An 18,493-nucleotide genomic window follows, 5' to 3' on the forward strand; every position below is an offset into this window, starting at 1 on the left:
TTTATCTGTTGCATTGCCGTGTGACTTTTTTAAAGTTTTCTTGTTGTCACACCATGACTGAGACAATGTATAAACAAACATTACAATACATTAGGTACAGTTTGACCGGTAGATGGCGATGCTTGCTGCAGTAACGTCACATCTCTAGCTATCAAATACACAGTAAGGATAGTTTCTATAGAAAACAACATACAGAAAACCTGCACCTGTTCACAAGTTTGGTATTTGCCACCCCCGCATGTTCACGGATTTCAAAATAAAGCATTTAGTATTTATTTTTCAAATAAACAACACATTTGGTAGTCAGTGCAGTAGATGGTGATGCAGCAGTGACGTCACAGCTCCAGCTGTAACTACGCTGGTCTCGTAAAGAGTTGACGCTTCTTTTACTGATGTCCACGATGCGTTTATTGCTCTTGAATACATTCACACGCCATTGCAGTGTCATGAAACACCGCTGGACACAGTGAAAACTGCAAACAAGTACAATATAACAACTCCATATACAAGTCCATTAATACAACATACAATACAATAGTTGTTATATTCACCGTGTTCGCCAGGTAGACCAATGGTAGAATGTACAGGAATTGAAAAGGAAATGGAACGTCACAAAAGGTTCATAAGGAATGGAAAATTTCTTTGCTCCCGTTCACTCTCGACGTTCTGCTCTTCCATGCACTTCCGGTGACCATTAAGCACTTCCGGTTTACATGTGTCACATGACTTCCAATATAAAAAAAATTTGTGCACAGAGCATCTTGAACATTGGAATATAAACCAGTGCATTACTTAATAAACTAAATATATGCAGAATAATAATAAACAATAAAAATGATTGCTGTTGACAATGTAGTGACCTCATCAGTGCCAGCTACACTAGCTACCAAAGATACAGTCAGGATAGTCCAGATTCTATAGAAAACAACATATAGAAAATCTGCACCCGTTCACAGTTTGGTATTTGCCACCCCCGCATAGTCACCAATTTAAAATGCATTTTATTATTTTTAAATAATAAATGATTAATGATTTTTTTCAAATAATAATACATTTTAAAATGTGTATATGCCATTCATTCATTTTGTGCAGAAAGCACCTCTCATTCACCCTCAATATGGCACAAAGCTTTGTTACGTTATTGCTTGTGCCATTTCATAAAGAACCCGCCCAAACCTCCATGAAGAAGGATTCTGCCTGTTCATAACAAGCCAAGAGTATCCGACACGTGGGGGTCTTCTTCCCGAAGTAATGTAATGAATCGTATGCAAGCCGACGAGCCGATATTGATCACTCTGCGGATGACGGCACGTGCCTTGCGCTCTCTCGTTGGTTTTTTGTACATCTCGTCTCTTTCACTCGCGTTTATGAAGCCTTCCTCAAACAAATGGTCCACCAGCGTATCGAGGACCGGACATGATACTCGTTTGACAAAGCCACTCCAGACGTTTTTCAGATCTTCAACCGCAGAGCCAGGACGACGATGGACTGGGAGTCTCAAAGGAATCTCGGCGGACCAGACGTGGTCGTTGGGGTGGTCATGCTCCCTGAGAGTCAGATGGACGGTGTCCATGTTGTCCATTCCAAGTACTTGGAATGAATTCATGCAATTTTTGCGAGGGCCGTCGTAAAAAGTCGCTCGATTTGGTTGAATTCGCAGCAAGTCTCCTAGCGTGGTGGTCAGCGTGTACTGCTGCTGTGGGACCAGGATGCATTCTGAGATGGTGTTGACAAAGCCCTCACTGGGATTGCGTCTCCTCCGGATACGAATGATTTCATCCACCACCGTGTTCTCCGGCACTAACAGCACATTTAAAACCGACTGCGGCTCAGGAATGAGGAAGACCAGCACCAGCGCTTGGATGGGCAGGTGAGGCGCGTCCTCACTTCGCATGAGCCCGTAAGCCGAAAAGCCCATTACGTTGGCGATGACGTGAGTGTCGGTGATTTCCTGAGGGCTGATCAGCTCGATGCCCTCGGCCCTAATGTGAGCCACTGACAAGTAGCAACACCCGCCCATGGATGGGATCTCACAATGTGGCAGGTGAAGCTGCCGCACAGACGGCTTGTCACACTGTATGTCAAAAAGCGGTCCGGCGGGCTTCTTGTGATGCTGGGTCAGGAGGCTCATGTCCCATGGGATGATCCCGTAACGTACATCCCCCTCCCCATCCATGTGGAACACCAGGCCGGTCACCGTGCACTGGTACCGGCCGGCCCTGAAGCACTGCAACCTGTAGGTTTCTTTCTCCCCCCCCAGGGTGATGTCAGGCGTAAAGTGCTCAAAGTCCCTGAGGAACATGTCCATCAAGCTGGCAGATTGCGCCAATCTGTTGCTCTTCTCTGGTCTCAGTTCAGAGGTGCTGTGCGAACGAGGCAAGAGGCAGGCGGTTCTTCTGGATCGACTATGGGCCAAGTAGGCCACGTGAGGATAGGCTGTCACGGTGTAGGTCACGGCAGGCTGCTCTACTGGTGGAGTTTCCAGCTGGACCTCGTGTGTGATGACATTGTACGGAGAAGCCATGAAAACATGTTCAGAGGTGCTGGCTGATATTTCAGGCAGTGGTTCAGAACATTCATGTTGGCAAAGTGGCCCTGGGTCAGGTTGATCTTGGTCTTGATCGTTACTCAGCGCTGAGTTAAAGTCCACGTCTGCTGGATTGTTACTTGGCTCTGAGGGCCGTAAGTCGTGGTTGGTCATGCACATCAGAACATGTTTAAGCACTCTGCCCAGCCAACTGCCAAACGAGATTCTTCTTCTTCTTCTTCTTTTGATCTGGGTCAAACCCATTTGGAGGTCATAAGCCTGACGGAGGGTGACCTCCGGCATTGAAAGAAGGTTCATTTCATCAACAGCAGTTCTCGCCAAATTGCTCCTGACGTCTCGCTCTCCTCCAAAGACTCTTGGTGACTCGCTGGGTTTGTTTCCTCCTTGTGTAGCGTCTACTTTGACACGTCATGTGACATCTCCTGAAACACAAACCAACCCATGAGTTGCACTGCATTGAAGTAGTATTGCAAAACTGCGAACGGCTTTATGCGCTATGGTAGGGGTGTCCAAAGTGCGGCCCGCGGCACATTCTAAAAATATAACCAAAAAAATTACACAACAGCAAAAATGGATAATCAGGAACTAATCAGGAATTAATAAACTCAAGATATTATGAAAGAAATTAAGACGTCATTCTTTACAAGACAGATATGCCCAAGCAGAGAATTGAATCACAGTCTTCCCCATCTCCTGACTGTGTGGCCTACATGCTAGCCACTCGTCCACCGTGCAGACCCTGGAGAAGATACTGAGGAAAAAAAATGTTTGTAGCATAGGATTTAAATATTAAAGAAATACAAGTTAATATTAAGTTAATATTATCTAAAAATTAGTTTTGTGGCAAAGTCATAATATAGCAATTACTAAAACTAATGCAGAAATGTGAAAAAGAGTAAAGACCAAAGTTGATACGAACAATAGACTTTTCACCACCAGTATATCACAAAGACCACATCCTCCCCGATTTGAAGCAGAGTTTAAATAAAACCGTTCATCTAGTTTGGATTACCGTGTTGTTGAATAGGCTCAGATGTGAAGATGTCTTGCTTTTTGTCTTGTATGAGACTCCAGCAGCACGGTAGCTTTTATGTGAGGTGTGTCATCTCTTCCTGTTCTACCTGAAAGTTGTCCTTTGAGAATGACTGATGGTATGTTCGCGTCGGTGATGGTATGTGCTATGCTATGTTTTGTTTTTTTTCAAGTGCTGTGATCATGATCTACATCATTCTTTCTATGATAACATTCCAGGAAAAACTGCTACTGCATGTCCACAACAATTAACCATGCAACCAACATTGTTTACTTCCTGTCGGCAGCCTCGTCAGACTGGTGGGATTTGATGTTTGTACTTTGTGCTATAGAATGAAACTGTCTTGGCATGGTTTGATGATTGGTTTCTGTTTATCTTGACAGCATCAGCTGGTCCCTGAACGCCCCCGCGTCTCATTTCATTGCTGTCTCAGCCTGGTCTGACTCTCCTGCGTCAGTCATTCAGCTTCTTACCTCCCCCTGTGTCTTCACACTGTTTTCATGTACTGTATCTTCACGTACATGTTTTATTTGATTCTCAGAGGGCAAAAAAAATGTTTTGTTGTCGGTTCAGCCTTGCCATTACATTCCATTAGGTTCAGCAACAATATTTATATGTTGGCAATTACTTTAAAATGTACATTACCGCCACCGTCAGGATTTGAATGGAATGGCACTGACCCAATATCATTGTGTTAGTATTGCATTATCTTTGACTGTACAACTTTGCAATTTAGAATGCATATAGCATTTGTATTTGCCCAAATTGTAACAAACTAAATGTTTGGATAAATGTTATAACCTTTACTTCCTTTGTGGATAAACGCAGCATCCACGGCCGCGTCGGGAGGGTGTGGCTAAATAAACTTGGCGACCCTCATTTAATCCCCTTCGTTTCACTTGAATGAATCCAAAACTTGCCATAAAGCAGACAAGCTATCTTGATAATAAATAAAGATATACGACTCTATAATTAAACAGACAATATCACTTAACATCTTGTGCGTTGCTGTCGCCGCCGGTTTCAGGCCTGACAATGTCTATCAGCGTGAGCTCTCATTGGCTGACCACCTGATAAACGCGACCTATCGCATCACACGACACTATGTGGCCTATTGTCAAACCATGCGATTGGTCGAAATGTTTGGCGCCTCTTAAATCCGCCGCAGTCGTAGTGGGTGGGGAGAGCGGGATTGGATTGCCGAATTGGGGAGAAATCGGCGGTGTAAACAGATTTTGTTTGTGCAACAACCGGGTTCAAACTCAAAAGAAGCGGTGTGGCTTTGGGTGCACCTAGTCCGTACAAGTGAATTTATTGTGCCGCCGGAGTGAAAAGCTTCCTCATTGTTGGCTAACTGTTTGTTAGCCACTGAGCTAGCCCCCCCTCAGCTAGCTAGCTAGCTAGCTCGCTCATCGGCAACACAAAGGACGACTTTACCCGTGTTTGTCAGCTCGATCTTGAATGACGACGGAGCCCCCAGCACAGGCAAGGCGAGGTGTCAGTGTACGCCTCAATATGTTGACGTTTTCCACCGACCACCAGATTATGGATTGTCTTCTTTGTAGACGACTTTTATGTTTGGAAACTTATCCACAAGCTAAGCTAGCCCAGTCGCGTGCTGTCAGGAGTGTAAACTTCGAAGGACCCTTCCTCAAGTGTGCTAGTGCTATTCTTTATCAGTAACTTCATTTAAGTACACAAAGAGGGGTGAAACTATTGGGAAATCAGCACAAAAGTATTTTTACAACCTTAATGTCTGCCAATATTTTGCACTTTTAACAAATAATGTCGGTAACTTGTCATACATAGATAATTACTCAGAGTGGATTTAGACTGCTTTATTATGTAGTAGTGATAGTTGTCATGTCGACTAAAAACCTCTAGCTTCTAAATAAATGGTTGCTTGTAATTGACTGAAAAGGGGACTTTCTTCACTAGAGTTGAACTTCAGTTCCAGACAGGAAGTTGCATTGTAGTCTAAGTGAGTCAATATGTGGGTGTGTGGAGATGCTGTCATGGTTGACTCCATTATAACAATGCACAGATTTTGAAATTGAAGAGGCTACTTTTGAGACGGTTGCGTCGTGTCATCAGCTGGCTGACAAAAGCACACTCGTGTCCTACATGATGGTGTGTCTGTGCAGGGTGATCATGGTGCTGACTGGCAAGCGTTCAGAGAAAGGTCCAGCCCGCTGGAAGCGGCGAGTCAAATCTGAGTACATGAGGTTACGCCAGCTCAAGCGCTTCAGACGAGCCGATGAGGTCAAGGTTGGTCTCCACAGGGAATCCTCCATTGAAATCAAATGCACAAGTTGTCACAGAAACGTGAGCCAATGACATTTCTTTCTAGAGCATGTTCAACACTAACCGCCAGAAAATCCTGGAGCGTACTGACATCTTGAACCAGGAGTGGAAGACCCGCCGCATCCAGCCAGCCCACATCATGACGTCCGTGGGCTCGCTCAGAGGCACACGAGAGGTCAGTGAGTTGACATTGAGCTTGCCCTGCCATCGCTTTGTTAGTTTATGTTGACAAGCCGTGCTCTCCTCCGCAGTGCACGGTGGACAGCGGCTTCTCAGAGTTCCCCCGCCAGGTCATCCCCTTGAAGACCCTCAACGCCGTGGCCTCCATCCCCGTCATGTATTCGTGGTCGCCACTGCAGCAGAACTTCATGGTCAGTGAAACACACTCGTATGTGGCGTCTTTGTGACGATGTAACAAAGGCTGTGTGTTTGTCAGGTGGAGGATGAGACGGTGCTCTATAACATTCCCTACATGGGAGACGAGATCCTGGATCAGGACGGCACTTTCATTGAGGAGCTCATCAAGAACTACGATGGCAAAGTCCATGGAGATAGAGGTGGGTTTACAAGTGTGTCGTCTAAAAGTGGTTTTAGCAACACCTTCAACAGGACGTTTAGTTAAAAAAAAAACTTTGCTTCCAGAATGCGGCTTCATCAACGACGAGATCTTTGTGGAGTTGGTCAGCTCGCTGGCACAGTACAGTGATAATGAGGAGGAGGAGGAGGAAGAGACTGACTTCAAGATGGAAATGTGCGACGGCAAGGAGCACCCGGAGGATGCCCGCAACGTCGACGAGAGTGAGTCCACCACACGGGCGATGCGACTTTATGGTTCCCTTCAGGAGATGAGACAGGAACTTTGTGTGTCCTCCAGGCCGTACCAACAATGACTGCACAAGGAGGTTTCCCTCTGACAAGATCTTTGAAGCCATTTCAGCCATGTTCCCTGACAAAGGCTCGACTGAAGAACTGAAAGAGAAGTATGTGTCCTGGTCTCCACCAGCGTCCATCATGCCTTTTCTCATGCGTTTGTGTGTCTCAGGTACAAGGAGCTGACACAGCAGCAGCTTCCCGGCGCCTTGCCCCCCGAATGCACGCCCAACATCGACGGCCCCAATGCTCGCTCTGTGCAGCGTGAGCAGAGCCTGCACTCGTTCCACACGCTCTTCTGCAGGCGCTGCTTCAAATACGACTGCTTCCTCCACCGTGAGTACGAGGCGAGGTCACCGGCATGCTTCCATTGGAAAAAGGCTCATGTCGCTTCCTGCCGTCCTTCCTCAGCTTTCCACGCCACCCCCAATACGTACAAACGCAAGAACCTGGAGAACCTGGTGGACACAAAACCCTGCGGCGTGGACTGCTACATGTACCTGGTGCAGGTGAGCAGCTCGTTTCCTTCAGCTTTGCATGGCGGCTAGTCGTATGCTCAAAGCTGACACGCATGTTGTCTCAGGATGGGATGGTGAGCGAGTACCCTGTGGGAGGTGCCGGCGAGCGGGCCAAGACACCCTCCAAGCGTACGGTGGGGCGGCGCCGCGGGCGACTGCCAAACAGCAACAGCCGGCCCGGCACACCCACCGTGGCCTCGGAGACGAAAGACACAGACAGCGACCGAGAAGGCAGCAAAGACGACGAACGGGAGAACGAGGAAGACAAGAAGGACGAAACCACCAGCAGCTCAGGTGACCCCCACATCAGAAGATCATTTGCTAACACAGCTGTGCTAATACAACATCCTTGGCAGAGGGGAACTCGCGCTGCCAGACGCCCGTCAAGATGAAGCTTCCTGTGGAGACGCTAGAGTGGAGCGGCGCCGAGGCCTCATTGTTCCGTGTCCTCATCGGGACGTACTACGACAACTACTGCGCCATCGCACGCCTCATCGGCACCAAGAGCTGCCGACAGGTTAGCGCTCGCCTCTTCGTTGGCCCGATCTTAGCGGTATTGTCACACTTGTCAACCTGGCACAGGTGTACGAGTTCAGGGTCAAAGAGTCCAGCATCATCGCCCGCGCCCCCACCGAAGATGAGGACACCCCCCCCAGAAAGAAGAAGAGGAAGCATCGGCTGTGGGCTACTCACTGCAGGAAGATCCAGCTCAAGAAAGGTCAGCTGTCACATGACACGCCCATGTGGGCCACATCCATCTTGACTGGCGGGTCACATGCTGTTTCTGACCCCATCCCTTCCAGACGGCTCGTCCAATCATGTTTACAACTACCAGCCATGTGACCACCCGCGCCAACCCTGCGACTCGTCGTGTCCCTGCGTCACCGCTCAGAACTTCTGTGAGAAGTTCTGCCAGTGCAGCTCCGAGTGTAAGCATGCGCACATTGGCTACGCTCCTTTTGTCCCCGCCCCCAAAAAAGCACTCCAGCATCCATTCCTCGGCTGCCTGCAGGCCAGAACCGCTTCCCGGGCTGTCGCTGCAAAGCTCAGTGCAACACCAAGCAGTGTCCGTGCTACCTGGCTGTGAGGGAGTGCGACCCTGACCTCTGCCTCACCTGCGGCGCCGCCGAACACTGGGACAGCAAGAACGTCTCCTGCAAGAACTGCTCCATCCAGAGGGGCGCCAAGAAGGTGACGCACCACCCCAACTCAATCTACACATTCACCTGCTGTTAGCAAACTGACTCCGCCCTCCTCCCATCCCAGCACCTGCTGCTGGCGCCATCCGATGTGGCGGGATGGGGCATCTTCATTAAAGAGCCGGTCCAGAAGAATGAATTCATCTCGGAATACTGCGGCGAGGTAGGACCACCCATAGGAAGTGGCAAGGTGCTACTGCGTGCTAATGCTAACTTTTGTCACTCAGATCATCTCTCAGGATGAAGCTGACCGCAGGGGCAAAGTGTACGACAAGTACATGTGCAGCTTCCTCTTCAACCTCAACAATGGTAACGAGTCACATGGCGCCGCCTTGTTCTGACCATTTCATGACATCTTGTCTGTTTCCTCCATACAGACTTTGTCGTGGATGCCACACGCAAAGGCAACAAGATCCGCTTTGCCAACCACTCCGTCAACCCCAACTGTTACGCCAAAGGTAAGAACATGAGCAGACTCGTGTCCGAACACCAACACCCTGACTCGTCCTCTCCGCAGTGATGATGGTGAACGGCGACCACAGGATCGGCATCTTTGCCAAGAGAGCCATTCAGACGGGGGAGGAGCTTTTCTTTGACTACAGGTAAATGCTACGCTACAGCTACCTCAAATGCTCTCTGAGGAATGTTTACTCACCTCTTTGTTTCACCACCAGGTACAGTCAAGCGGACGCTCTCAAGTACGTCGGCATCGAGCGGGAGATGGAGCTCGCCTGATGTTTACTAGTCCGTAATGAAGACACACACACACACACACACTCTTCAGGGGAAGAAGACATGTTAGCAACATTTCAGGAAGTCATAAGATTTGAAGCATCTCCTTGTTTATCTTTCGGGATTGTTTATCCTCCTAGTGTTTGTTTTGAACCTAAAGAACAAGACTTCTTTTTATTAATACAGTGTTGCTGTGAGATGAAACATCTTCTCAGTCCACGTTTCAGGGACCAAATTCACCACCAGCAGGTTTCTGTTTTTTGCCGTTTAAACTGACAGAAAATCCAGTCAAATTTTGACAAAGCTATCTGTAAATATTTTTTTCCCTGTTTTTAGGGGGGGGGCAGAATAATTGTTATACTGTTGTTTTTGTGATGTCAAACAATGCCTTCAAGTGTGTTGGAACTCATACATTACAAAAAAACACCAGCAGGTTTTTTTTCTGGTGCTTAAGACTTTCTCGGCCAAAAACGTTCGAGTGGTGATCTTTCTGGCAGTTACAGTCAACGGCAATGTTAAACCTCGACAAAGCTGGCACTGCCTTCAAATCACGTTTGACGTCACCGATAGCAATGTCGAGTTTGTTCACTAGAGGTGCTAAAGTCAGTTTCAATGAGTTGATCATGAAAACACCTCTGAAGCATCCTCACGCTTTGATTTTTGATGTGAATTCTGGTGCTAAAATGGCCTTACGGGCCTGCTGTCTGCTCCACTGCCTGCTGTAATCATACAATCTTTACTGTCAGTGCTGGCCAATTCCTCACAATGTTTCATTTGTTTCACTTCAGTCACAGGTTTTGTCACATTCCTGATGCTCTAATTTTAAAGGGCCAGCAGGTGTGACTGTAGTGTCGGCCATGTTGCAAGCAGCTGACAGTGATGCTTGTAAGACACACACGGACCATGTTTACAAATAAAGGGTTGTGTTCTGTGATTGGCTGAGGGGGGAATCAGGGAGCAGCAAGTAACCACCTGGGATGTTTTTTGTTATAAATCCTGCAAAAGAAAACTTTAATTCTCACACGTGGAAGGTGCTGACTCTGCAATGTTCACAGGGATTTTCTTTCTTTGAATAAATTCTATAAAATTGCTGGTCTCGCACTGCTTCCTTCCTGTCGTGATAAAAAAAGAGAAAACGTTAAAGAAACCTTTCCTTTTTTATTTATCACACATTTAGAAAATGAACCACACTATACAAATGTCCTCCTGCACGAGAGCGAGAGAAGCAGCATGACGGCATCTCATCTGTACACTCACGTTTGTCCCGCTGTGCTAGACGGCGGCGCAGGGAGGCGGGAGCATGCAGAAACCTTTGGATATGGCTCTCTGATTGGCTGAAGGCTAAAGTCGTGATGTTTTTCCCTATGGCGAGAGAGGGCGGCGGGGCGTTTCTCCTCTTGAAATCCGGGCATATTTACAACATGACAAACGTGCGTTGGTGGGCGGGGCTTTGCTGCTTTTCTCAAAGGCATGGGGGTGGCGTGTAAGTTCCTTCATCACTGACAGGAGAGGTCAAAGTTCACCTTTAGGTTGTCACATGCTCAGCAGCGAACTCAACATGTCTGCCGCACATCAGGATCCACACTTTATTACTCAGACGGGGTGGGGGGGGGGGGGGGGGGGGGGGATGAAGATAACACGTGGAAATAAAACGAAGGCGATGTGGGCGGGCGAGTTGCTGGGCTGTGGGGGGTTTCAGGCCAAGTAGCTGTACGTGTCCTTCTCGCCGTCCACTCTCTCCAGGTACTCCTTCTCTATCAAGATGTCAATGCATTTCTGTCCACAAGAGGGAGACACCAGAGAAGTGTCAGCTTTGGGAAGAGACCAGACGCACAAGGAGGAAGTGAACACATCACCTTGATGACGGGGACTCTGGGTTTGAACCGAGATGACAGCTGGTTGAGGACCTCGGCGAGGAGCTGCTGGTGCTTCAGGACCTTCCTCATCTTCATGATCCTCACGATGGCCGCCTACATACATACAAAATAGTCACCGTTAGTTGAAGGAACTTGGCGACGGCAGCCTTTTTGGGTGCTTTGGTCACCTGAATGAGGAGCTTGCGGTCCTCCTCGATGTTCTTGTGAGTGGTCTCCTGCTCTTGCTTCTGCTCTGTCTTCATGGGCACGTTGATGTTCACACGCAACTTTTTACTACACAGAAAGCAGCGAGTCAGCCAACACGGCGGAGGACAACGACAGGAAAGTCGGCGGCAAACTTACTTCTTGTATCCCAGGAAGAGTTTGATGACGGTGTCCGGTTTGAAGTCCACCTCGTCGACATTGGCATTCTCATCCTCCAGAACCTGGCAGCCCAACACAGACACACTCAGGTCACATGACCGATGCTGAGAAACCATTAAGAAAACCAAAGAGGACGTGCTCCTCTCACCAGCAGTTTGGACTTCAGCAAGATCTGCAGTACTTGGACCAGGATGTCCTGAGAGCGTGCGAGGAAGGACGTTAAAAATGTCACTTGTGGAAAGGTCAGGTGGAGCGTTTGTGCAGCGCTTACGGTTTTGATCTGCGTGCTGTCGGTGAGCTGCTGGACGGTGTAGCTGTCCTCGGTGTTGTACTGCAGCAAGATGGCCATCTGGAAGGTGGACGCCTGCAGCGTGTACCTGCGTGAGGAGGACGCCTGTGAAGACTCTGCCGCTCACTTTCTGGCAGGAAGGAGGGAAGCGGGAAGTACCTGTTCTTGAAGCAGTTGGTGACCAGCTCGCCTTTGGACAGGTGGTAGAGCCACGTCAACTTCCTGCCGCTGTGTCTGCTGGCGTAGAACGCCGTGAAGCGCTGGTAGCTTCTCTCCAGCTGCACGCACAGAGCACGGTGAGGTCATGTGACTCACATTGCACATGCACGCGAGCGTGTCCATCTCTTACCTCAGAGGGCAAAGCGAAGGTGCAGGACTGCTGGAAAGGCCACGATCCTGAACTCAGAACCTGAATACTGAAGTCCACTGAAAAGACGCACATGCACACAAAGTCACTGGCGGCCATCATGAGGTGTTGATGGATGTGACTGCGGCCACTCACAGTCCAGAGGTTCCGAGTTGGTCAGGTGCTTCTTGAACTGCTCGTTGAGGTCTTTGCTGACGCCGATGTCCTGGAACATTCTCTGGAGTTTGGACGTGTACTCGAAGCCACACGCTTGCTGTGGGAGGAACAAAGCGGACAGACGGTGACAAAAGGTCTTGGAGTGGGGGCGGTCTCAAGAAAACAGACCTTGAGTTTGGAGATCATGCTGGCCTCGGCGTCGTCGCTGGCGCTGTTCTGGTGGACCAAACGCTTGGCGAGCATCTTGGCGTAGAACTTCTGGAAGACGTCCTTGTCCTCGATGTACTTGAACACAACCATCTGCGGAGACATGAGGTTGCATGTTTGCAAAGAGAGCGCGACGAGTCCAGGTCACGATGAGACAAGATGGCCGCCAAGATGGCATCTTACAACTTGGTTGAGCGTGTCCTCTAGCTCTGCCTCCTCTGGGTTTTTGGAGCTGGAAAGGGAGACAGGGATAAAAGGCGTCAACAAAGGCGGCGTGACATCAGCGGGTGTCGGCTGCTGACATTTGAGCCCCACCTCTTCTTGAGTAACGAGTCACAGTATCTGGCGAGCAGCTCGGGCGACTTGCTGGACGATTGCGCCATCCTGGTGACGGCGTTGTTGTTGATGAATCGACCACACGCCTGACAGGAAGAGAGACGGTCTTTAAGAGTCACCAGGGGGCGCTGCTTCCGTGATGAACGCTAAAGGGTGAGCTGACCTTGTCGAGCGCCGCCACAAAGCCGGCGTCGTTGTTGAAGGCGGACATGACCAGAGCGTTGTACTTCTTGTGGACGTCCAGCGTGGTCTGCACGTACACTTTGGGGTCCTGAGGGAGAAGACGCAGCCACCATGACGCCACACACACACAAAAGAAGTCCTCAAGCATCAATCGGCGTTCTTACGTTGAGCGCCGCCTCGCCACACTTTTCAATGGCGGCGAGGCCCTGGTTGTGGATGTGGGTCTCTAGGAGCTTCTTGAGTTCTCCCAGGCCGTCAGTGATGCGTGACACCAGGTTGTACATGCGGCCCAGGTCTGAGGAGACATCACCACATCAGTTCGATGCCTAAGGCCTCGGAGGTCCTCTATGACACGCTTACCTTCGTTCTTGTCGGCATCCAGAAGGTTCTGGAACTCTGTGTGAAAGATCTCCAGGTGCTTCTCGATGAGGACCTGCTCGCACTTCCTGGCCAACTCGTCCTGCGTGGACTCATGGAGGTACACCTGCACACGCCGCTGCTCCTCCAGCAGGCGGGCCTCCGCCTGGCATTCGCGTGAGGACATCGTCAGCCTCGCTCTCACGATGCAGAGCGCGGGAGGGAGGGGGGAATTGGGCACGTGCGTACCTTCTTCATGTACTCGGTGACCGGGTTCTGCTGGAGGAACTCGGTGCTCTCGCGTGTGTAGAAACGTTCCGTGTCTGTCAGGAACTGGCATTCAAAGTATTCCTTGTAGACGGACAGCGTGGGGCCTTTGGCGAAGGCGTCCTCCTCGTTCAGGCCCAACTCCACTGGAGATGTTAGAGATGTTCATGCCGGAACAGCGGAACCTTCAGTAAGCTGAGTCGTTGTTTGGGACTCACCGTAAGACTGCACCACACCGCTGATGAGTCTGGTATTGATGGTCTCGCCGTTCCTCTCCCTCTCGATCAGCTTGAGCACAGCATTTGTAACCTGGGGAGAAGCAGCAGCAGCTCACGTCAATGTGGAGGAGGACGGCGAAGACGACGTTTAAAGGCGTCCAAACGCACCTGCTTGTTGAGGGGTCTGAACAAACACTCCCTCCAGGTGACCAGGGCCAGCTGTGAAAAGGAGTTGAGGTGTTGAGAAGAGGATGAAAGAGCGACGAGAGAAGACGGTGAGGAGGATTTCTTGTTACCGAGTAGATTTCATAGATGCCCTTGCGACCCTCATCACACTCCCGTCGGACCCAGTGACGGTTGAGGTAGGCACAGATCCCATTGAGGACCTTACTGGAGAAACGGTAATCCTCCCACTGCTGGGTGTAGAACTTGAGCACACACTCGTCCATGAGGTCCTCTCCATCCTGGGGAGGACAAAAACAATGTTGGCGATTTGTGAATCTTTATGAGGAGCACGTTGGATCACCTTGAGCAGGCTGGTCAGATAGTTCTTCAGGAACTCCTTGAGCCTCTTGTAGAGCTCCAGGCCTACAAATTGGGCTCCACCTGGAGTGGTGGACTTTTTGGAGGGCTTGCTGGGGGGCACAGAGCCCCTTCCCTGGCTGGACTGGTGGACACTGGTACAGTAGTTATATACATGTCTGAGGGTGGCTTGTTAAGGAAAGATTGTCAACTCAACGTCGACTTTACAAGACGCGTGGACCGTAGCACCTATGGAAGATTCTGGAAAGCTATGAAGGAAGAAAGAGGAGATCAGTACAGACTCTGGTGCAGACTCTACAAATGAAAGTATTGTAGAAAAGGGTCGCTGGAGCATGAAAAGAGGTTCTGTCGATAGAACACCACAGCAGATGAGATCATTGGGATACGTGTAGAGTTCCATGTAGCGAGACTTGGCCATGCTCTGCCGCGTGTACACCTGCTGGATGCCGGCCCGCAGGTCGTCCCATATTTGGTCCAGGCCTATCTGTTTCAGTCCATGCGGGTTCTGGGTCCTGTTGGACGACATGGTGTGGGCTCCTGTCCTGCTTTCCAGGCCAAAGGTTCCCCCTCACACTCCTGCTCCGGTGAGGACTCCTCTCCCTCTTTTGATCTGGGTCCGGTCTGATGCTGCTCTCAGAGTGCAGGGTCCATCTGGGCCGGCGGTGGCGATGCTTCAGCTAGTTTGTTGAGGGATGCAGGACCACTGGGTGGCGCTGTGTGCCCCTCCTCCACCTGAGAGCTTCGGCACGCCTCACCAGATGACCTGGGATGGACACAAGGAAATGCCGGTTAACAAAAATCTGGAAAAAAATAGGACTTATGAAATACTGTATATATATATACTATATATATATATATGTTAATTATTGTTCTGGGAATGAAGAGCGCGAGAGTCCAGCTGTCAGTCCCACAGCTTCATCTGCTGACATCACTCGGCTAATTACAGATTAGTCCACTAAATCGCTTCGGCGACAAGTTTGCGGCCAGCCTCAATAACATCAACGTGCTTGTGGATCCTATCAGAGCTCTAGCGCTCCAACACTTCAGTACCAGTTTTAGTGTGGCGGGCCGCAAGAATTCACGCAAGCTTTCATAAAAGCGTCCCTAGACAAACTGCTTCTGAGACAAGGAAATAGATGATTGGTTTGGCATCAATCATTGCCAGACTCATCAAGAGGTCATACGCCAAAGTACATGATTGATACGAGAGTGTCAACGTAAGATGTAAGCAACACTGTGTAGAGTAGGTCGCTATATTTAGAAGGAGCCATGATGCAGGACAGCTCGTCTCGGTCAACATCATCATTAGGATCAGTGGCCCGGGAGGAACCGAGAACACGTAGACTCTCAAAGACCAAGTAACCGCTCGTCGTCTCCACACATAAGGACAACCTGAGGCGCTGCGGTGGTTACCATGGCAACAGGAAGGGATGGTAGCATCTCGAGTCACCATTGAGATGATGGAGTGGGTTGTCTGAGAACAGCACTCGGGGTAAAAGAGAACACGACCAAACTAGAATCTTTGGCTGTGGACTGGAGCGCCCCCACTTGGAAGTTCTCCTCCTTTAAGCTTGCTGTAGAGGGACGGAACAGTCATGACTCCTTGTAGACAACAAGCAGTTATCAGCTACAAGGAAACGACTTCCTTAATTTCCACTCTCATTTACACCCAGTCACATCGGGCCGCCCACTCAGCGTGAAGGCACACACTTTACAGTTTTCTTCACTTTGGTTTGCTTATTTAATGTTTGTGTTTTATTAGCCAGAATTAGCCTATTCAACGCAATTGTTTTGGGGGAAGACTTCCAAGAAAGCTAGGCACCAAGGACCGGACTTCTTCCTTCACTATTATTTTTATTTTGGGTACAATCCACAATGAAATTTTTTTTTTTTTTAAAACACAACCCATGTATGGTATTATATCAAAGTAATTATGATTACTGCAACATCTTTTTGCACATATCTTAATTGGTAATGTGGTAACTATACTTTCAAGGAACAGCAGTGACCTACTGTATAGCATCCCACTAAATAGAAACAAACAATACTGTGCTTACACTGTGTTATGGTGTTGCTACTGTAACTGCTTTTTTCCCCCCCATCGGAGTTCAACAGCCGTTACTTAAGATTTCTCAGATCAAAACACAACTGCTGCACAAGACTTCTATGGCCTCCAGCACTCTCAGCATCAGACGAACTGTACTTCTTTTAGCATTCAGTTCAGCGGTTAAAAACAAGCATGCATGCAAAGTTATAAAACATTACAAAATGTGCCTTCATCGTTTTGTGACTCAATAAAAGAACCCAGTCGTACTATTTGTCACTGGAGTTGTTTTTATTTCACTCATGTTAAAATATAGTCTCATCTCGTAAGCCTAGTGTATCATGACACCGCTAGTCAAGTGTGGCTGCTGTTGCTTGACATAGATTCAAACACGACACCACCACAGCGGTCATGATACCAGAGGCGACCATGACAGCGACTCCAGGAAAAGTGTGGACATGTTAGTAATCGTGTGACGCAAAGTAAATACGAGCGACACATGCACCGCGTTGCATGCGTGACAGACAGACAGAAGACTTTAAATAGCAACAACTTGTCTCCAAACCAAAACACATCAATGCTGTTGAGGAAAGACTAAAAAGTCCCGTCGCAGTAAACACACACCTTCAGTAAAACACCAAAATAATTCCACCCATCCATCTCAGTGATCGGATCAAGCTACACGTGTGCAATTAAGGACGGGACTATTTTTGGATTGCGCCGTCTCTCAAAAGGCAAAACAAGACAAACAAGAATGCTTATAATCTCATTAACTTCAGGGAGCCGTTTCTGCAGGTCGCCGTACATAAATGTGCTCTGATGCAAACATGACAAACATGGTAAGAATCTCAGGAATCCATACAGCGTGGGGGACCCTCTCCCAGTCTGAAATGAATAGTTGATAGTGTATAGGTTGGAATAATGTGGCACAGAGTCTTGATAACCAAGCACCATGTGTCCCCAGCCACCTGCACAAGTTTGTTGTTCCGTCATTTTGGGTTCAAGTTGAAAGAAATGATGCAGAACAATTACTATGAGGTCTGGAGTGCACCTCTTTGAATTCTTTTTCACTTGTTTGTCAGAGGTTTGACACAAACAAGCTGTGCATGGACATTTTTAATAATCCCATAATTTAATATCAATACATGGCCCAATAACTTGGCTGTATTATTGAAGATCCTTCTCTCCCAAAGATGCATGCAGAGCTCATAAGTATATTAACATTTTAACGAGTAATCCACTTTATCTTAAAGATAAACTTGAATCATGTCACTAGCTCACAACCCCACTTAGCAGTGTCTTCTTTGATGAAAGTACCTGGAATGTAATCTATCTAAAATCTGGCGATGTATCGCTGAGATTACTAACGTTATATGTGCTGGGTTTGGGTGTTTTAGGTTGTTCTACAGAGTCTGACACTGCTACGCCATCGTGCTAGCTCGCGTTAGCTTCTCGGGCTAGATTAGCCCAGTTAGCTTTCGAAGTAAGGCTATTTCGGTCACCAGACGTTGCGGGACGGGGGTAATAGGAAGGGACTCATCTGAATTGGTTTACGTTTACATGGTAAACCATGTTTGGGAACCATGGTGGTTGTTTCAGCTGCATTTACAAAGCTACCCGCAGTGGGCAGCTTGTGATTGTGTAGCAGGTTAAAATGGCAGCCTAGCTTTATAGGCGGCTCAATAATGAGTCAGGAAAACAGACCACTAGCCGTTAGCATTAGCCAGCTAGCTCTTAGCTATGGTTGATTGTCACAAGAAAAGTGCTCCTCGCAAGTGGGTGTCCGTCACCCCAAAAGGCTTCCTTACCATTTTTAGGCCGTGACAGTCACCGTATGGTCGTCGCATGTATGGATTATCACCCGGGTACCGATGTCCTCCGCTGGTTGTCGTGCAGCTCGCTGCTAACTGCGACCGCTCGGTTTGGTTCGCACAAAGATCAGCTCATCAAGCGCCGATTCATGTGGCGTTCAGGGAGGGTCGGAGACATGGGATTCTTCATCACGACGTACGTAAACAAACGCGAAAATCTACTCGTGGCGATGGAATGAATTTAATGCTTTTTATCTGTCGACAGATAACC

At 48.7% G+C, this 18,493-nt stretch overlaps 3 protein-coding genes across 5 annotated transcripts; 1 reads left to right on the top strand and 2 right to left on the bottom strand.

The window, feature by feature from the left end:
- Nucleotide 1: 1 nt before the first annotated feature.
- LOC131108888 (uncharacterized) lies at nt 2-3,700 on the bottom strand. 3 transcript variants are annotated; one of them, XR_009120557.2, is made up of 3 exons: nt 3,561-3,700; nt 552-2,970; nt 2-473 (listed from the first exon to the last, which is right to left on the bottom strand). XR_009120557.2 is itself a non-coding variant. In XM_078792442.1 (2 exons), exon 2 carries the CDS (start codon nt 2,843-2,845, stop codon nt 1,202-1,204), a length of 1,644 nt encoding a protein of 547 aa, XP_078648568.1. In that variant the 5' UTR covers nt 2,846-2,970; nt 3,561-3,700; the 3' UTR covers nt 2-1,201. The 3 variants fall into 3 exon arrangements, 2 of the variants coding, with proteins under 2 accessions (XP_078648568.1, XP_057916283.2); XM_078792442.1 differs by having other exon boundaries at nt 2-2,970; XM_058060300.2 differs by lacking the exon at nt 3,561-3,700 and adding an exon at nt 3,468-3,552 and having other exon boundaries at nt 2-2,970.
- Nucleotides 3,701-4,720: 1,020 nt separating this feature from the next.
- ezh2 (enhancer of zeste 2 polycomb repressive complex 2 subunit) lies at nt 4,721-10,293 on the top strand. The gene is made up of 19 exons (XM_058060299.2): nt 4,721-5,066; nt 5,726-5,849; nt 5,932-6,060; nt 6,137-6,256; nt 6,322-6,442; nt 6,528-6,683; nt 6,760-6,865; nt 6,928-7,091; nt 7,167-7,264; nt 7,339-7,567; nt 7,630-7,790; nt 7,856-7,991; nt 8,077-8,202; nt 8,286-8,464; nt 8,540-8,635; nt 8,700-8,781; nt 8,850-8,930; nt 8,990-9,074; nt 9,147-10,293. Exons 2-19 carry the CDS (start codon nt 5,733-5,735, stop codon nt 9,205-9,207), a joined length of 2,247 nt encoding a protein of 748 aa, XP_057916282.2. The 5' UTR covers nt 4,721-5,066; nt 5,726-5,732; the 3' UTR covers nt 9,208-10,293.
- A 49-nt stretch (nt 10,294-10,342) lies between these two features.
- On the bottom strand, nt 10,343-18,382 carry LOC131108886 (cullin-1). Its single transcript, XM_058060298.2, has 22 exons — nt 18,220-18,382; nt 14,754-15,130; nt 14,351-14,525; nt 14,121-14,288; nt 13,993-14,043; nt 13,825-13,915; nt 13,589-13,752; nt 13,343-13,505; nt 13,147-13,277; nt 12,963-13,070; nt 12,779-12,885; nt 12,647-12,695; nt 12,425-12,556; nt 12,236-12,353; nt 12,083-12,159; nt 11,893-12,011; nt 11,716-11,821; nt 11,593-11,640; nt 11,424-11,506; nt 11,249-11,354; nt 11,061-11,174; nt 10,343-10,980 (listed from the first exon to the last, which is right to left on the bottom strand). The coding sequence occupies exons 2-22, from the start codon at nt 14,891-14,893 to the stop codon at nt 10,900-10,902; spliced, it is 2,331 nt and encodes a 776-aa protein (XP_057916281.1). The 5' UTR covers nt 14,894-15,130; nt 18,220-18,382; the 3' UTR covers nt 10,343-10,899.
- Between the last annotated feature and the right edge of the window lie 111 nt (nt 18,383-18,493).

Source organism: Doryrhamphus excisus, linkage group LG7, assembly GCF_037039965.1.
Source record: "Doryrhamphus excisus strain RoL-2023G ecotype Guam linkage group LG7, RoL_Dexc_Guam_v1.1, whole genome shotgun sequence".
NCBI lineage: Eukaryota > Metazoa > Chordata > Actinopteri > Syngnathiformes > Syngnathidae > Doryrhamphus > Doryrhamphus excisus.

Excerpts from the sequence above, each read along its gene's own strand:
- LOC131108888 (XM_078792442.1), bottom strand. The coding sequence starts at position 2,845 with ATGAACCTTCTTTCAATGCCGGAGGTCACCCTCCGTCAGGCTTATGAC.
- LOC131108886 (XM_058060298.2), bottom strand. The coding sequence starts at position 14,893 with ATGTCGTCCAACAGGACCCAGAACCCGCATGGACTGAAACAGATAGGC. Across the intron at positions 13,506-13,588 it reads TCACCGAGTACATGAAGAAG|GCGGAGGCCCGCCTGCTGGA; the intron begins GTACGCACGTGC and ends CGCGAATGCCAG. Across the intron at positions 12,012-12,082 it reads CCTTCGCTTTGCCCTCTGAG|CTGGAGAGAAGCTACCAGCG; the intron begins GTAAGAGATGGA and ends CTGTGCGTGCAG.
- ezh2 (XM_058060299.2), top strand. The coding sequence starts at position 5,733 with ATGGTGCTGACTGGCAAGCGTTCAGAGAAAGGTCCAGCCCGCTGGAAG. Across the intron at positions 5,850-5,931 it reads GACGAGCCGATGAGGTCAAG|AGCATGTTCAACACTAACCG; the intron begins GTTGGTCTCCAC and ends ATTTCTTTCTAG. Across the intron at positions 7,568-7,629 it reads CGAAACCACCAGCAGCTCAG|AGGGGAACTCGCGCTGCCAG; the intron begins GTGACCCCCACA and ends CATCCTTGGCAG.